Source organism: Convolutriloba macropyga, chromosome 15 (assembly GCF_964194025.1).
Source record: "Convolutriloba macropyga chromosome 15, txConMacr16.3, whole genome shotgun sequence".
NCBI lineage: Eukaryota > Metazoa > Xenacoelomorpha > Acoela > Convolutidae > Convolutriloba > Convolutriloba macropyga.
The window spans coordinates 37,550,534-37,568,805 of record NC_134482.1 but is presented as its reverse complement, the minus strand read 5'-3'; the positions used below and the strand labels follow the sequence as shown (position 1 = coordinate 37,568,805).

General features: G+C 37.5%; 1 protein-coding gene across 1 annotated transcript in view; it reads left to right on the top strand.

Annotated features, from left to right (window-relative positions):
- LOC142354315 (uncharacterized) overlaps positions 1-17,787 on the top strand; it is a 32,573-nt gene extending 14,786 nt beyond the window's left edge. The window contains exon 3 of the mRNA XM_075406583.1: positions 16,895-17,787. Coding sequence (XP_075262698.1) covers positions 16,895-17,691 — 797 coding nt within the window. The 3' untranslated portion in view covers positions 17,692-17,787. The remainder of the gene's footprint in view (positions 1-16,894) is intronic.
- Positions 17,788-18,272: the final 485 nt, after the last annotated feature.

The following is an 18,272-nucleotide window of genomic DNA, read 5'->3' as shown; positions in this document are numbered from 1 at the left end:
TCTATTGACAACAAAATTGAACAATGTTTTTAAATACGGAACCACATTTGTAATGTTTGTAGATAGATAAAAGTTTCAAGAGCGTTCAATGAGGGGCTGATGTTTGATAACTTAAATCAGTCTGATCGCTCACGAATTAAAACCCAAGATCATACAGAATACAAAATTAAGAAAGGAAAAGTCAGAAGCTAGATATTCTCGGCTTTTGAAAAAGAAACACTTTTTGACATTTGAACTATCAAAAAGGAATAAAATTAGATGAGGACTATTACACGAAGAGAACAAATTGGTATCATATTACAAAGAATCTGAAACTTTTTTATACTGATAGAAAAACTCTTGTTTTTTAAGAAAACATAAGCAAACAGAGCTTAGTGAAACTAACGCTGCACACTTGTTCAGAAGTAATAACGATAGCTACAAAACTTGAGCGGCAAGAAGCATCTTCAATGAAAACAAACAATGAACAAATGAAAATTATCAGCGTCAGGTTAAAACATCAAAGTTTAAAGTCAGGATATTGTTGAATTTTTTTCGCTGAGCAGTAACATAAACAAAGATGAATGAATCTTGGCATGAGAGCCGTGCTTGTTTCTTAACATCCCATATTAGAGACAGTATTTTGATTTCATTTCTGCGCCGTATTGGTTGGCACCAATTATTGCGCGGCTAACGGCCTCCTCAGCATCATTACTGTAATTTCTCCGAACGCACAACTGAAAAATCGTGTTTTCAAGTAAGAACTATTTGAGAAAATATGACAAAACTAATCGTAATCAGCACATAAAGCATACATATAAATTAATCGTGCTCAAAAACATTGACCAAAGGCACTAAAAACAATTTGTCTTCTAGTTTTACAAGTTGGAATTTCTCAAAAATTGAGTCCGATGTGACTGATTTCGCATTTTGAGATTCAAGAACTTCGTAGTAGCTGCATACATCACAGTTAGACTCAGGTGGTCGGAAGTCCGAGACTACATTAAAGATCTGAATTGAAGCATAGTCTTGTCTATCTTGAACAAAGAAGACGCGAACTTGGCCAACAGTCTTTTCGTTGCCGGAGACAAAAGAGACATAGGAATTCCTTGATGAAGTATGTACTTGGGAATCGAGATGAAAATTCTGAAGCTTCTGATTTGAGTAAAAATTTGCATTTAAATGTTGCAAGTCCAATGGTACTTGGTGCAAGTTGACGGAGCGTCTCCTGAAGCACTTCTGTTTCCTTAGATTGAAACACAAGTCGTAAAGAGGGTCTTTCTGTGGAACTTCCCGACTAGACATCTTGTTTCTCACATATCTTTCAACCAGAAGTCTTAGATGATTTACAGTACCTGTGAACTTGCATTTCAGAAGGTAGTTCGCTGACTCAAACATTATCGCAGAAGTGCACCAGAGGGGGCCATAGCAACTGACTTGCCAAGCAAGGTGATTCAGAGAGTGAATGTTGGGAGAAAATTTTTTTCTGTATGCGCTTCTGCAGTTACTGAGTGAAACCTTTTGATCAACTGATCAGCTAAAAGGCAATGCTGAGTGGAGAAAAGGAGCAGTCGATTAATGTAGCTCAAAAGATGTAACCTCTCGTACAATACAGCATTTACGTTTCCTACTAAAACCACCGGTCCAATATACAACAACCAAACCTTCAGTTCATTCGCTTTAAAATACTCCAGTTCATCGAGACTCCTAAGAGACCTCTTGAAGTCACTTGTCAATTGAATACCTTCAACTGCTTTCCGAATTCTGCCCAGCCCCAATTTGTTTGTCTTATTCTTCACTGCGAAAAGGAGAGTTCTGGTTACACCAGGCAAGACTTGATGCATATAATCAATTGGCGCTGAGAGAGGCAAATTATCAACTATATCCGCAACAGCACTTGGTCCTTTCACACCTCGAAAAGACGACAAACCTTCATTTTGAATCAAATTTAAATACTCCTCCTGCCTTTCTTTGGTCCTCATCTTGTTCCTCTGATTCGGATAAAAGAGGCCTTTTTTACCTTCGCCAATAGATTTACATTTAATTAGGCAAAGTGAGCAGCCAAAATAGGCGTTAAACTGCTTAATGTTTAAAATTGATGCCTTTGCAGGCAGGTCAGCTACTAATATCTTCACTTCAAACATCAGAGTCCATGATACGCCATTGATTTCAATTGTAGGTCTTCGATCCAGACCTTCTTTAATTTGTTCAAAAAATATTTTCCAATCTGGCTTGCCTCGACCGAACCACAATTTCGCAAGCACAATTTTGACAAACATACATCTCAGAGTCGGAGGTAAATTGAGTACACTTAACCACAGCGGCCAAAGGGACTTCTTCCTGGAATTTATCATTCGAACACCGTCAGAATTCATCGCCAACAATATTGTCATGATATTATTTGCATTAAAACTGGGTGGAATAACAATGTCTTTTTTAGCGTCACGTGACAGTGAGTATTCAGTAATTGCATTGATATTGCTTTTGATTATGTGAAACAAATTTTAGGAAAAGTCCAATGATGAGCATTCACCTTCGGCACAATTTGAGATACTAACATGGGACGAGTTCACACTTTGAAGAAACTTTTTCTTTATAGACTTATAAGTAGGAATTCGGGCTTCTGGAAAAGCTGTTCTTACTAGTTTTAACCAGGAAGATGCTTGAGCATCAGAACATCCAGTCTCAGAAACGATCTCATTAACGCACATTGAAAAATTATGCAAGCTAAAATTACAGCTTCGCTCTGTCTCATAATCATCGTTAGTGTTGGATGAAGACTCATGCCTGTGATTATCAAGCGTGCTGACAGAGAAATCCGTTAAAACCAAATCGTTTTGGCGGTTAGGTGACGACACTAAGTTTTCGCTCAAGTAGTTAGGTTCACAATTTAATTCATCTGTAGAAGTGGAACTTTGTAAAGAATCGTTGTCTGATGAAACGGATGAGCTATCGGACTTGTAACGTCTCATTTCAAGTTTTGATATTCTGGATTTTTTTCTCCATTTGGCTTTTAGAATGGATTGACGCTTGCTGCGAATAGAGATAGGTCGCAAAACAAGACGGGCTCTTGACCCTGCTTTTAAGTGAGCAGAAATAGAACCAGAACTTTGCTGGTGCTCATTGCGATGCTCACAGAGACAGTCTTGTTTGCCTTCGCCAAAAAAATTGGAACCGTAGAAAACTGTAATTTCGTCGTTTTTGAAGATATTCTTTATTACTTCTAACTGTATGCAGCGTCGTGAGTTTATCTCTTTCAAGATGAACCTGCAGTTGGGCTTACAAGAATGGTTAGCGAACCGCGTAGAACCCAACATGACTCGATCAAAACTGCAAGAATCTGTTTTCCGAAAAATGAAATGTCCTTAAAACTCGATAAAGCCTCCTTAGGTATTTTCTCAACGAATCCAATGACTGAGGGAAGCACTTTGACTGGATGTGAATTTTTTGGCGAGATCACTTCGTCTCCTACGTAATAAAGACCACATCCCCCAAAAGAATCCTTTTTAAACTCAAAGTTACTTTCTCTCGCGGCACCATAATTTTCACGCAATAAACGATCAAATTCTTTTAAAACAGGATCAGTGCCCAACGCCTTTCGATATTCGCTATGCGAAAGCATTTCAACTAACGATTGAACTTGAACAACTTCAGTCTCTATTAACTCTTTGGTTACATGCGCATCAGCCTGCGCAAGGCTGAAACACTTGAGCATCTCTGAAAAAAAATAGTTGCGACAAAAATTTTAGGATTCATTTAAGTTTTTGAAACAATGAGTCAACACACCAGAGCCATTAACACACCAGAGCCATTAAAGCATTGAGAAAAAAACAAACGAGAGTTAAGTTTGATTACGATAAAAACAAAACACTCACGATTGAAACGCAAGAACAATCACCTGCTTATTTTCATGCTTAATTCCAGAAATGATGAAACTAACAGCACTCAAAACTTGGCAGCAATTAAATTACTCAGTAGAAACAGATTGTTTTTCTTTCCGATATTTAATATCCAGCCCCATTTGGTTAGTTCCGTGACGAGCTTCGTTATAAGCAGTTTCTGGAAATTTCGGGTACTTTCGACGCACAACAAGTTCAAAGCTCTCTCTTTCGGTCTCCGGAACCGGCGTTCGAGTATCTTTTCTTAGCCTCTGGGCACCTATAATAAACTTCTGCAGCTTGCAGTCTTTGTCTTTTCCGTACATTATTCCGCCAAGATGCCGACCAAACTTCGCAGCACTCGCTCCGGCAGGATTTTGTATTAAATTTATGCCATTGTGTATCAGCGGTGGATAATGCTTGGTGTTGTCGGCTGATGGCAGCTCACCTGTCTGGTTATAGGACACTAATGCAAAAAATTCTTCATTGTCGGCTCGTTCTTTCTGTCGCAGTCTCTTCAGACAATCTTTATACTCTTCAACCATCCGACATAGTTTCACTTTAAAGACCTTGAAATTACTACTTTGCACCAAAACTGACGATTCGCGGGAACAAGTTGAGCTTTTCGCAGGCATTATTGTTGTATCTAGAGCATCAACATCATCATCGCTAGTGTCACTGTCAGTCTCGCTGTCTGATGCCATTTTATTTTCGGGTGCCCAGTTGACACTTTGGGTATTTTTCTCTTTAGAGTTACTTCGTCATCGGAGGATGAGTTGGAATCAGAATAAGACATTTCTAACATGAAAAAGAAGTGACCGTGTAAAACGAAACACAATATCTATTGACAACAAAATTGAACAATGTTTTTAAATACGGAACCACATTTGTAATGTTTGTAGATAGATAAAAGTTTCAAGAGCGTTCAATGAGGGGCTGATGTTTGATAACTTAAATCAGTCTGATCGCTCACGAATTAAAACCCAAGATCATACAGAATACAAAATTAAGAAAGGAAAAGGCAGAAGCTAGATATTCTCGGCTTTTGAAAAAGAAACACTTTTTGACATTTGAACTATCAAAAAGGAATAAAATTAGATGAGGACTATTACACGAAGAGAACAAATTGGTATCATATTACAAAGAATCTGAAACTTTTTTATACTGATAGAAAACCTCTTGTTTTTTAAGAAAACATAAGCAAACAGAGCTTATTGAAACTAACGCTGCACACTTGTTCAGAAGTAATAACGATAGCTACAAAACTTGAGCGGCAAGAAGCATCTTCAATGAAAACAAACAATGAACAAATGAAAATTATCAGCGTCAGGTTAAAACATCAAAGTTTAAAGTCAGGATATTGTTGAATTTTTTTCGCTGAGCAGTAACATAAACAAAGATGAATGAATCTTGGCATGAGAGCCGTGCTTGTTTCTTAACATCCCATATTAGAGACAGTATTTTGATTTCATTTCTGCGCCGTATTGGTTGGCACCAATTATTGCGCGGCTAACGGCCTCCTCAGCATCATTACTGTAATTTCTCCGAACGCACAACTGAAAAATCTCCTCGAGTTTTTCGTCGCACGCAACTCTCGAATCTCGACGGTTAACCTTCCAACCCATCCGCTCTTTAATAAGTTTGCAAGCTTTTTCTGCACCAAAAATTTCCGGCGCAAGATTTCGCCCAAAAACTGAGGGCCCCTCTTCTGTCGGTTTGATGTTCATAAGGTCTTTCCCGTTAAACATCAGAGGTTCCTGTTCAACTCTATTTGCTTGGATAGCTTTCTTGACTTTTTTGAGGCTTTCGGGATTCCCACCGTTTCGCAAAACCTCCAGAAGTTTCTTCCTGAAGACAGAATTTTCTTTCATAACTTTCCTCATATGGCTCTCCTGTGCATCCATAACCTCATTCAGTTTACTATTTACAAAATCCATTTCATCATCCATCGAGTATTGCGAGTTATCGACTGTTTCCGTATTAGATCGCAAGTTACTTGGCGTTGAACAATTGGTTTTGGCCAAGTCTACATGAGGGCTTCGGTAGTTATCGTCTATTACATCAAGATCCCTAGGGAAATGGATCTTTCGTCTGACTGCACTCTCATTTGCCTCGGATGGTCGCTTCTTGACCCCTTTGTCCGGAACCGCGTTTTCTTTACCGCTAAGCAAAACAAACATTATATTATATCGTAAATGTTACGATAAAAGTTGTTTGACGTTTTGGAAAGTACAAGATTAGTATCGTCTACTTATTTTTATATGGACTACTCAGTCGCCTACTACTCTCAGATGATGGATTGATTAAACGCTTTTTGTTAAGCTTCAAAAAAATTAAACAATTGTGTGCTAAAAAGCAACGGATATACTAACCCAGTAGGAACAACTGGTTCTTGTGAATGTGGGATGTTCTCTGTGCCATCGTAGTGAAAGCTCGTTTCACTGAAAAAATATTCAAGTCAAAACAGTTCTGCAAGCTTTCGATCCAACTAATTATCACAAACTAAAACAAGTTGGTTTCATTAAATAATTGAAATATCCAAGCAAATCGAATGGATACCAGAAAAAAGTTTTGGCTGGTACATTGAGCAAGCATGTGACATAAGGCAGAGCCGTTTAGGTTATCCAAAATTTATGAACACTACCAATTTGTGAGATCAAAAACCGAGCAGAGATTAACTTACGCAATAGAACTGATATCCGACAAGCTCCTATCCGTACTGGCAATTTTTGCAGTAACGCTTTTGGAATAGTCGTCAGACTCCTTAGCCGGAACAATTTTCACGAAAGAAGCTCTAAATTTCCCGACAACTGAGTCCTTGAAATTTATTTTTCGCGGTTTTGTCATCGAAAGTTTGTCAGCTAACGTAATTTCAGTCGGCCAAGCAGAATGATTGTGCACTAAGACAATAGGATTGATGTCATATTTTCTGTAGAAGACCCAGTTCAACCCTTTGGCTTTTTTTTTCGTCAGCAGCAGTCTCGTAATATAAGGCTTTTGTCGGAATAGAACCTCTAGTTGAGCGAGGACCTTCGACAATTAGGTTATCTGTTGATGTTTTTGACATGATTTGTTCTGAAAAGCAGCAACATTTCAATTCAACTCATCAACAGAGCGTCAATTGCGGGTCTGTGCTCGAGAAATCTGTTATTAGGGGACATATAGTTACTTGTTAAGATATTTAGAAAAATCAAAGGTGAGCAGTTCAACAGACAGAATAAATGTTTTCTTGAGAAAGAGGAAACTCAAGGAGAATCAGAAACTCAAAAATCAAAATTTATCTATACAGTAATGATGAACACTCAAAGAAAATTTAGAACCACTTGATAAGAGAAATGTACATTTCTAAACCCCTTTCATCGTTAAATTTTGCAAGCAAGCACGCACTATTTTCAATGAAATGTTTTTGCTTTACTCAGTAAAACTTTTAGTGAAATATTTTGCCCACCGCCAAAAGCAACTTCATGAAAAAATCACCTACAATAAAAAAAATGCCGACAATAAAATTCCCACCCACCGCACTGGACGGCTGGAAAACAAGTTGCAAGACAATCGGATAAGATTGACCGAATCAATCAAATCGAAATTGCCATCAACAGTTTGGTTCAAGTTTCTTCAACACTTGAAGGCAGCGATTCAATTTTATCTGCCACGTATCATCTGACTGTTAGCTGAAGCCTTATTTGCCACACTTCAGTTAAACGACAGTTAAATCCTAGCAGCCACACCTCGCCTGAATTTAAACTTAAATCTTCTTAGACATATATCAACTGATTTATATGTTAAATCTTATCAGCCACACATCAGCAGATTGCCACGATGAATATTATCAGCCACACTTCAGCTGATTGCCCTGCTTAACTTTATCAGCCACACTTCAGCTGAATTTTACCGCAAGCCTTATCAGCCACAGGTCAGCTGAAAGACATTTTAAATCCTAGCTGCCACACGTCAGCTGAACTTAAATCTTATCAGACATAACAATTAATTGATATGTTAAGTCTTATCAGCCACACATCAGCTGATTGCCATGCTTAATAATATCAGCCACACTTTAGCTGATTTTTTCGCAAGCTTTATCAGCCACACGTCAGCTGAAAGACAATTTAAATCCTAGCAGCCACACGTCAGCTGAACTTAAAACCTAAATCTTTTCAGACATATATCAATTGATTGATATGTTAAATTTTATCAGCCACACATCAGCTGATTGCCATGCTTATTAATATCAACCACACTTCAGCTGATTTTTTCCCAATCTTTATCAGCCACAAGTCAGCTGAAAGAGAATTTAAATCCTAGCAGCCACACGTCAGCTGAATTTAAAACTTTAATCTTTTCAGACATATATCAATTGATTGATATGTTAAATCTTATCAGCCACACATCAGCTGATTGCTATGCTTGATAATATCAGCCACATTTCAGCTGATTTTTACCGCAATCCTTATCAGCCACTGGTCAGCTGAAAGACATTTTAAATCCTAGCAGCCACAAGTCAGCTGAACTTAAATCTTATCAGACATATCAATTGATTGATATGTTAAGTCTTATCAGCCACACATCAGCTGATTGCCATGCTTATTAATATCAGCCACACTTCAGATGATTTTTTCCCAAGCTTTATCAGCCACACATCAGCTGAAAGAGAATTTAAATCCTAGCAGCCACACGTCAGCTGAATTTAAAACTTTAATCTTTTCAGACATATATCAATTGATTGATATGTTAAATCTTATCAGCCACACATCAGCTGATTGACATGCCTAATAATATCAGCCACACTTCAGCTGATTTTTACTGCAAGCCTTGTCAGCCACAGGTCAGCTGAAAGACATTTTAAATCCTAGCAGCCACACGTCAGCTGAACTTAAATCTTATCAGACATATCAATTGATTGATATGTTAAGTCTTATCAGCCACACATCACCTGATTGCCATGCTTAATAATATCAGCCACACTTCAGCTGATTTTTTTCCCCAAGCTTTATCAGCCACACGTCCGCTGAAAGAGAATTTAAATCCTAGCAGCCACACGTCAGCTGAATATAAACTTAGATCTTATCAGATATATATATATCAGCCGATAGATATGTTGATTCTTATCACCCCATTGCTATGCTATCTCTAAACAGCTGCACATCAGCTTATTGTCATGATTATTCTAATTAGCCACAGCTCAGCTGAAAAAATGACAGTCAAATTTTTTTATTTCCAAAATAAAAAAAGACAAAAAGCAAAGCAACAAATTACAACTTGAAGGCTCATAATAACAAGTTACAGGCTATTTGACAATTTAGTAACTTTACTGAGAATCTTCTTCTTAAATACAGGCCATAGTTCTACATATCCTTCGGGATAAAGATGCACACCATCACTTGCATTCACAAAGATGAACGGAGCAAATCCGATATGCCGAGCTTTATATCTCTTTTGTAACCTATGGTTTGCATGGTCAGTCCCCACCAAATTTGCCATTCGGGGCACAAGGTCACAACTCAATAGCACCGTTTGATTCTCCTTACAGAAATTGTCGATTTCCTTAAGACTTTGGCACAGTCCACTGAGCGATGAGGGTGCACGTTCGCCAAGTCGACCAGTTATGTCGTTCCCACCCATAAACACAACGAGGAAATCATTTTCGACCATAGCATTTTGATAGTTGCGCCAGTTGAGCGCCATCTCGCCTCCTTTTCCATAAATATTGAACTCCGGGCCAATAAACTCGGACATCCTAATTAAATGTGAGTCGCCAAGTAATCCAATTTTCAGATTCGAATTCATGGTAGTCTTAAAGAAAAAGATGTCTAACACTCTGCCTGCATTTAGAACGTTTTTTCAGAATAAAGTTTGATGAGGGTACAATGCCTTAATCCTAGCCTACTAATTTATCGCCTTTCCGGTCTTCGACCAGCTTTTTTAGGCGCTGCCTCGACCCGTGCAGCTGGGGCTGACACTTACCGCTGAAAGAAAAGCATGAAACAAACAGCAGAACACATAAACTGCATCAATATGGAAACGTCACGTAACATTCTGGTTAGTGAATGGGCCTTGGGTGCCCAATATTGCAACCCCAATAGAGGTTTTTCCCAAATTTCAGTGTAGATTACATGACTACATGACCAAAATCACGAGAGTCGGTGGGGTCATCTACAGACCCAAAATTGACCCCCTAAAACTCTGAAAACGCCATATAAATTATATATGGGGAGCTTCCGCATTAGAAATGGAGCTCGACGCACCTATTACTGTAACCAAAATCACTTTTTTCACTATTTCACAAGTAGAGACGTTAAACGTACCGGTCACTAAAATGTCAAAATTGCGGTATGTGTCCTGGCCAATTTCTCAAAAACGGCTGAAAAAAACAAAACGCCATTTACAGGGATTCAAGCAGGGCTCAAGCTGGGTTCAAATCAACAAACAGGTCGAAAATCGGTTCACTCTACGAGGAGATATTCCAACATCAATGTACCGTATGTACCAAATGACCAAAATGACCCATTTCGGGTGCTGTTTCGCGTTATAAATATCAACTGTTATAAATAATAACAAATTATAACTATAACCACGGCACCAGGACAATATACCGGGTCTATGGGACCAGTTTGGGTGACCCAAACTGATAGTTTTCACATCTTCCCAAGTGAATAACCTGATTCTAAGCATAAAATCAGGGGGTTGGGGTGGGGGGGTCACTTGCAGAGTGAAAATTGACCCCCTAGATCTCAGAAAACCCTATACAAAATATATATGGGGAGATTCCCCATTACAAATGGAGATCAACGAGCCTATTCCTGCAGTAAAAGTCATTAATTTCAACATTTCACATATAGAAACGTGAAACGTACCAGTCACTAAAGGGTCAAAATGACCGTATGTGTCGAGGCCAATTTCTCAAAAACGGCTGAAAGAAACAAAACGCCATTTACAGGGATTCAAGCACTGCTCAAGTTGAGTTCAAATCAAAAAACAGATCAAAAATCGGTTCACTCTACGAGGAGATATTTCAAAATAAACGATTCGTACCAGATGTCCAAAATGACCAATTTCTGGTCCTGTTTCTGTACTGTAACCTATAACCACTCATTATAACCACTGATTATAACCACAAATATATATATGGGGAGACTCTCCACTAACTCACGAATCTAAAACACTCAAATCTGCCCTTTAATTCTACATATAATAAGTTTAATATCGTGTTCATGGTCGTTCTTCTCTCCTCAGGAGGTCGTACCGGGGCCAAGTTCCCTGGCCAATTTCTCGAAAACGGCTGAACAAAAAAAAACGCCCTTCGTACAGTTTGTAGCACTGCTTGAGATACGCATCATATTCAAAAATGAGCCCAATCGGTGCATTCTTCAAGGAGTTATAGCAAAAATAAGGTACCGTACCAAATGACCATAGAGGAGATGTACATGACCTTCAGAGCTAAAATTGAACACCTAAACCTCTAAAAACGCTATATAAAGTATACATATTTGGAATCTACGTAAATCCAGCTGTTCAAAACACTTATTTTGTCACCCGAAGTAACAAAATTTAAAGGTTCAAAACGGGTACCAAGTACAGGTACCCTGCTTCACCGGGTCAAAATTGGGGCACATGTCCTGGCCAATTTCTCGAAAACGGCTGAACGAAACGGAACGAGACCTATATCAAAACAAAGCTTAGCTCAAGCTGGATCTAACAAAAAAAATCATCAAAATCAATTCACTCTACAACGAGTTATTGCAAAGTTAAGGTACAGTACCAAATCACCAAAAAGCCAGGGTACTCTGGCTGCAGAGCCAAAATTGACCATCTAAACCTGCAAAAAAGCTATATAAAGTATACATATTCGGAATCTATGTTAGAAGGGGTAATCAGAACACTAATTTTGTAACCTGAAGTAACAAAATTCAAAGCTTCAAATCTGGTGCCGGATGGTGTCATCCGCTTCTGGGGCTAAAACGGAGGGCAAGTTCCCTGGCCAATTTCTCAAAAACTGCTGAACAAAAAAACGCCCTTAGTACAATTTGTAGCACTGCTTGAGATACGCATCATATTAAAAAATGAGCCCAATCGGTGCACCCTAGAAGGAGTTATAGCAAAAACAAGGTACCGTACCAAATTGCGAAAAAGCGAAGTGACAGATGTCCAGAGCCAAAATTGACCGTCTGAACATCAGAAAAGAGTACGTAAAATATATAAGGGGAGACTCCCCACTAACTGGGGATTCTAAAACACTAACACTTGTTGGGTAAATCGCGTGTTTTGTTGTACCGAAATTTGGGTCACCCAGAATAGCCCGAAAATTCGACCTATTTCAACTTTGAACATTAATAACTTTTTGACTAGGCCGAATTGGGAAACCAACCAAACACTGCAAGCAAGAAGGGTTCAGTGCTAACAAAATGCGACCACTCCCGTTTGATTTGGTCCAGTACTTCAGAAGATATTAACAAAATACTGTTCGGTACCCCATTTTTTGGGCTAAAATCGGAGCCCAAAATCTCCGGAAATGACGTAAAACAACGTAAAACAGAGTTGCCGGCGTATTTGTGGGTGTGATTCTGGTCCACTTAGACCTTCTTGGTCAAGGAGAACCTTCATGGGGAGGTGGGAAAAAATTTCCCATATCGCCATGAAGGCTATGATGTTTTGTGTGTTTTGACACAAAACAACACTCACCGAAATTTGCCGAATTCAAGAAAAAAGAAAAATTGTTGATTTAACCCCATTAAGAGATACAAATAGCTTCAGGAACTCAAATAATGCCTAGAAAACATATAAAGCACACCAGAAAACTTGTTCAATTGCGAAAAACACCACCTAGCCATTAAATTTGAGAAAATATTTTGTTTTTCTGCGTTTTGACACCTTCAGGACAAAAATTAACCTTTCAACGCCATAAAATTATAGGAAAATATGTACGGGGATACTTTGCACTATCCGAAGAATCTAAAGAACTCATATATGCAGGGTTACTTTGTTATTTTTGGATTTGAATTTTGGGTGATACCAACATGACCTCATAATTCAAGGTTTTTTTTTAATAACTGACCTTGAATCACTTTTTCACCGTCCCGGTTACAAGAACCACTCACTTGGCACGCAAGATAAGTTCAATGCCTATAAAACGCGCACTTGATTGTTCAATTTGGCACAGTAGTTGTGAAGAAATCATCAAACATTTGCCCGAAACCCCATTTTTTGGGTTACCGATAAAACTAACTTTTTCACAAATTCTTGGAAAACTACTAAATCTGGGGCTCGGAGGTAATTTTGGGATCAATATAATTTCAATTGGTAGCTACTGGACACAGGAAACCTCTACCGTCAAGTGAGAAAAAGTTCCCACTTCACCATAGAAGCCAGTGTGTTTCAGAGAAAAAATTGGATTGAATCATTGTATATCATAAGCTGGAACGTACTGGATGCTTTTTTATAATTTTTTTAGTGCTTACCACGTCATTCTTGCTTGGTGTGAACAGTTGAAACCATTGAAATGATCTTTGTACTCTATTTGTGGAAAAGAGTGTTTCAAATACGTTATCGACGGCAAAGTTTATATGAAACTTTCCGTAAGGGATCGGGCGAAAAATTATTTTCAGGCAAAAAAAAATTCAACACAATTTTTGTCTTTAGCCTATTTTGGTCTTCCGTAGGAGATTGAAGAGCAGCATGTGTATGCATCTTTAGCACACTGAATCAGCAAAACATCAGAAAAACTTCAAAATCTCTCGCATGACAATTTTTTGAAAGCTAAGTGTCGAACTAAACATTTTGTCCGCGCAATAAGTGAAACAAACTAATTAGACAAGCTGGTCCAGCTTACTGGTTGTAAAACACAACCTTTTTAACCTTTTTGGTCGCGAAGTTGAGACGAAACCATCAAAAACGAGAAACGGACTCCTAATATTTGTCTTTACTCTGAACATTTGCTAAAAAAAATTAATGTTAAATAGCTTCTGTAATGATCTTCAAAAGTGTTTTTGTCAGTTAATTAGATGCATTTTTAGTTGAAGTAAACACCACAACGGTTAAAATGAATTGGATGGCCACTTTTCACATCGACAGGGGTGTCAGACTATTTGCAATGAAAAAAAATTCATAAAATTTCCGAATTTCATAATGAGAAAAATTGATGAAAAACCAAATTAGGGTAAGAAAATTAGAAAGAAGACATAGAGTGTTTAGCGAGCTTTGTGATTAACTCCATAAAGCAGTTTTTACTTTTCGAAAACTCTCAGAAACAAAGAAAGATGAAATTATCTACAATGATTAGACAAAACTTTTTTTTTTGCATTTTGAAGTCGAATAAAGTTTTTCCTCAGCCAGATAGACAAAATTCCGTTTTTCCAATTTTTTTTCTAAACTAGTGAACTGAGGTTGTTTTACATGGAGATCTTGATCACCATTTTGAATCCGTAGTTGAGAAAAAAATCATTACATTATTAAAAAAGATCTCTTTTCTCAATTGTTTGGGACACGTTCTCGTACAAATTCATTTGAAGTAGATTCCGAAGTACTTTCAGATGAAATTCTGAAAATTGATTGGATGTGATATCAGTCCAGGCAGACAACAATGGATTTAATTTAAATGAATGAACTTTTCTTACATCGAAACAACTGTCAGACCACTTGCAGTCCATTGCAAAAAAAAAACAAATAAGATGTTCCAAAATTCTTCGTGGTAAAGTTTGATCAAAAAGCCCACTTTTGAACTAAAACACAAATTGTTGATTGGGGTACCAGCCCCTTTGATGTGATGATTGTTTTTTTGCACAGGACGCTCAGAAATGATTAAAAACAAAAACTACAACAAAATTTGCCTGAAAAAAATTTTTTTGAAGTTGTGAAGTCGAATGAAACTGATATCAGCTGAAAACCCAGAGTATGCTTCAAAAACGTCTCATAACTTGCTGAAAACCAAGTGTTATAGCAATCGGTCTTTTCAAGGAAGAATTGCTACATTAACCAAAATCTTTGTTGTCCGATTTACCCCAAAAATTTTTTTTTGGGAAGAAGCTTTTTCTATATTCCATCGAGTTTTCATTTTCCCATAATTTTTTTGCTATGAGCTACTTTTCTACACCTGGAGATGAAACTGAGTGGAGGATCACAACTAAAGCGTTTTTGATAGTGACAAAAAATAATTGTTCTTATATGGATAAATTTTGTAGGCCAAAACATTGAGATGGGGTGGTTCAATTCTCGATGAGGTAAAACTTTGCTTGATATCAGCTGAAAAACACAAAAAGTGATTCAAAGGAGTTTGGTTCCTCGGAACAACTCATTGGCAATAGCAATTGGTCTTTTTTTAAAAAAATTAGCTACATTAACCAAAATTTTGGGTGTCCGATTTACCCCAAAATTTTTTTGGAAGAACACTGAAACCATGTTCTATCGAATTTTCATTGTCCCAAACGTTTTTGTGCTATACGCCAATTTTACACCAGTGCACATGAACTTCAAACGCGAACGACAGATAAAACGTTTTATATGGTGCCAGATATTGATAATATGAGAAGGGGTAACATCGAAAGAGAAAACAGTGATTTATTGCTTTTAGTTCGTTATAATGTGAGTTTTTGCTTGTTATCAATTCAAAAACACAAGATACGCTTGAAAAGTGGTCTGTTTTGTACCAAAAATTGGAATGGCAAGAAAACAGTCCTTCTTAAGGAAGAAATTAGTTCTTTTACGGAAAAGATTGAACCAAAACTGTTCTATGAAGTTCTATGACTACAACTTTTTCATTGTTGATTGCTAGTTGCGATCTCACTTGATGCAACGGCTTTTCATTGAACAATTCAGGGCAATGCATGAAAGTAGTGGATAAAAGGTGTTTAACAACCAAACATTCAACGCTAACGCGTATTCGTGCTTGATTGGTAAATAACTTTTATCCACTACTACATATACACATTCAATCAAGCACTCAAGCACTCAACACTAACGTGTAATGGTGCTTGATTGAATACCAACTTTTATCCACTACTATATATACATATTTCTCTATATTTCCCATTCTTATTCATTTTAAATCGATTACTTCTTGTCTCACTTAGTGCAATCCACTAGTACAAAGTTAAGCTGGTAATTAACCGTTATCAGATATATAGTTTGGTTTCTATCCCCACTGACTCCAGTGGACGTCCCCAGATAATAGTGTAACTAGTGAGACCGTGTAAAAAGCACGTAAAACCAACTTGCGAAAATAACTTGAAAACAGTCCTTCTTAAGGAAGAAATTAGTGCTTTTACGGAAAAGATTGAACCAAAACTGTTCTATGAAGTTCTATGACTACAACTTTTTCATTGTTGATTGCTAGTTGCGATCTCACTTGATGCAACGGCTTTTCATTGAACAATTCAGGGCAATGCATGGAGTTTTTTAACTTGAAAAAATATTTTTCACTTTTCTCCAAATTTTTTTCTTTTTCTATGAAGTTCTATGGCTACAACTTTTCCATAATTCTCTGTTCGCTTAAGACTCAATTTTTCAATTTTTTTTCAAGTTAGTTTTTTGAAACATACTTTTTCCTTCCTTTTCATGATATAAAAAAATTTTGCATAAAAATTTAATTCCATAGAACTCCCTTTTATGAAAGTTCTATGACTACAACTTTTCATAGACGCCATAATATGAAGTTGTAATTTTATAATTTTTTGAATTATGGAGTCAACCCGGGTATATTCAAGAGCTGTTGAGAATCTTTACGTTGATGAGAGACTGATCATGCTTTGCAAAGAAATATTGATGGTTCCAATTTTTGGTAAGATGATTAAGGTTTCGATTCACTGAGAAGTCATAATCTACCGGAGCAAAATAAATTCGTTTCTTTTCAGGTTATCTTTTTAATCACTTTTTAATCACGTATCTTTTTAAATAACGTCTCACCTCTTAATTAGCCAAACAGACCAGTATTGATGCCGAAACCAGCATTTGCTTCTTTGTGCAAAATGATGAAAACAAATAATTTGTTCATGCGCAAAAAGAAAAAAACGCCCCCATGTTTATTTTATGAATAAAAGGACTAATTTCAGGTCTTTCCCTTTTGATGAACGTGATCACACTTCGCATCTACTCTCCCTCCCACACGAAAGAGCGACCCTGGCCCAGATTGAGATCCCTTTGTAACAAGCTCAAGGTGCTCGTGGGACCCAACGACCCCCTCCCCGACATTGTGCTAGCCCGCCGACAGATGTCATTCGTCCGAAATAGCCTCAAGGAATCCGATTTCGAGGGCGCAAACTTAAGCGAAGACGAGGATGATTTAAACGACATGATACAAAAATCGGCCTCGATAACTAATGATTACAAATTGCCCAAAGTTTCAACCACGACTACAATTCCGAACGGCCGAACAAACTCGTTTCGGTTTAGCGAAACTTATCCGGACTCGACTGCAAATTACGAACGCGCGGCTTCAATGGGTAATGGTAATAATATAAATAATAACTTATTAAACACTTATGACCAGATACCCGTTTCATTTTCGACACAAAATAGTTTAAATCATATTTTATCGCCAATGCGCACAGCTGGAAAGAAAGTGAGCAATGGCGTAAAACGCAAACGAAAACAGTCGATGGCCAGCCCAAATTTCCGACTTCTCAATCGGCAATTTACGGGTTCGGGTGACATCCGGGAGGTTTTAGCGACGCAGGAATTAGATGATGATAACGATGATGACGAGGAAAGAGATTACACGCTAGAATGGCAACAACATGCCGAAATTATAAACAGATTTAACGCTTTAATCTTTTCGTTATTACTTATACTAAACGGCATTCTTTATGCAGTATTTCATTCGCCCGAGGCGAGTTTAGTTTCAGAGTAAAATTACTCAAGGTGAAGAATAATTTGTTTATTTATTAATCATGATAGAATTTTATTCAACGCAGGAACAATAGAGTAATTCAATATTTTTACACAGTCTTTTTGACCGTTTTTCAAACACAATAGAACTTGAAACTCCCATTAAATTGCATTATAGTGATTATAAAAATAGCATTATGAAAACTTGATTAAATTATGTGGGAGGTATTATGGATGGAATTAATTTCGGCTTTGCTGTGTTAGATAAATGCTATAGAAAAGAAACAAAAAAAGAAATAGAGTGAATCGCTTGAAATTTCTGAACTATTTTTTCCTAAAAATGACGTCAAGTGAAAAAAATTTTGTCAAAAAGTTTATAACAGATATGGGCTTAAAACCGTCATAGAAGCACACACGAACACCTCACAGACCGTTGAGGTCCAGACCGAAATGGCCTCTGATCAGACCGCCCCAGACTGATTTAGTGATCAGACTTTACTGCGCTCGAAGCTCCGTGTGTGCTTAAAGTGTGCTAGAAAAGTTCCTCTGATCAGACTATTGTGCGCTCGAATGTAACCCTCTGATCAGACAAATGTGCGCTCG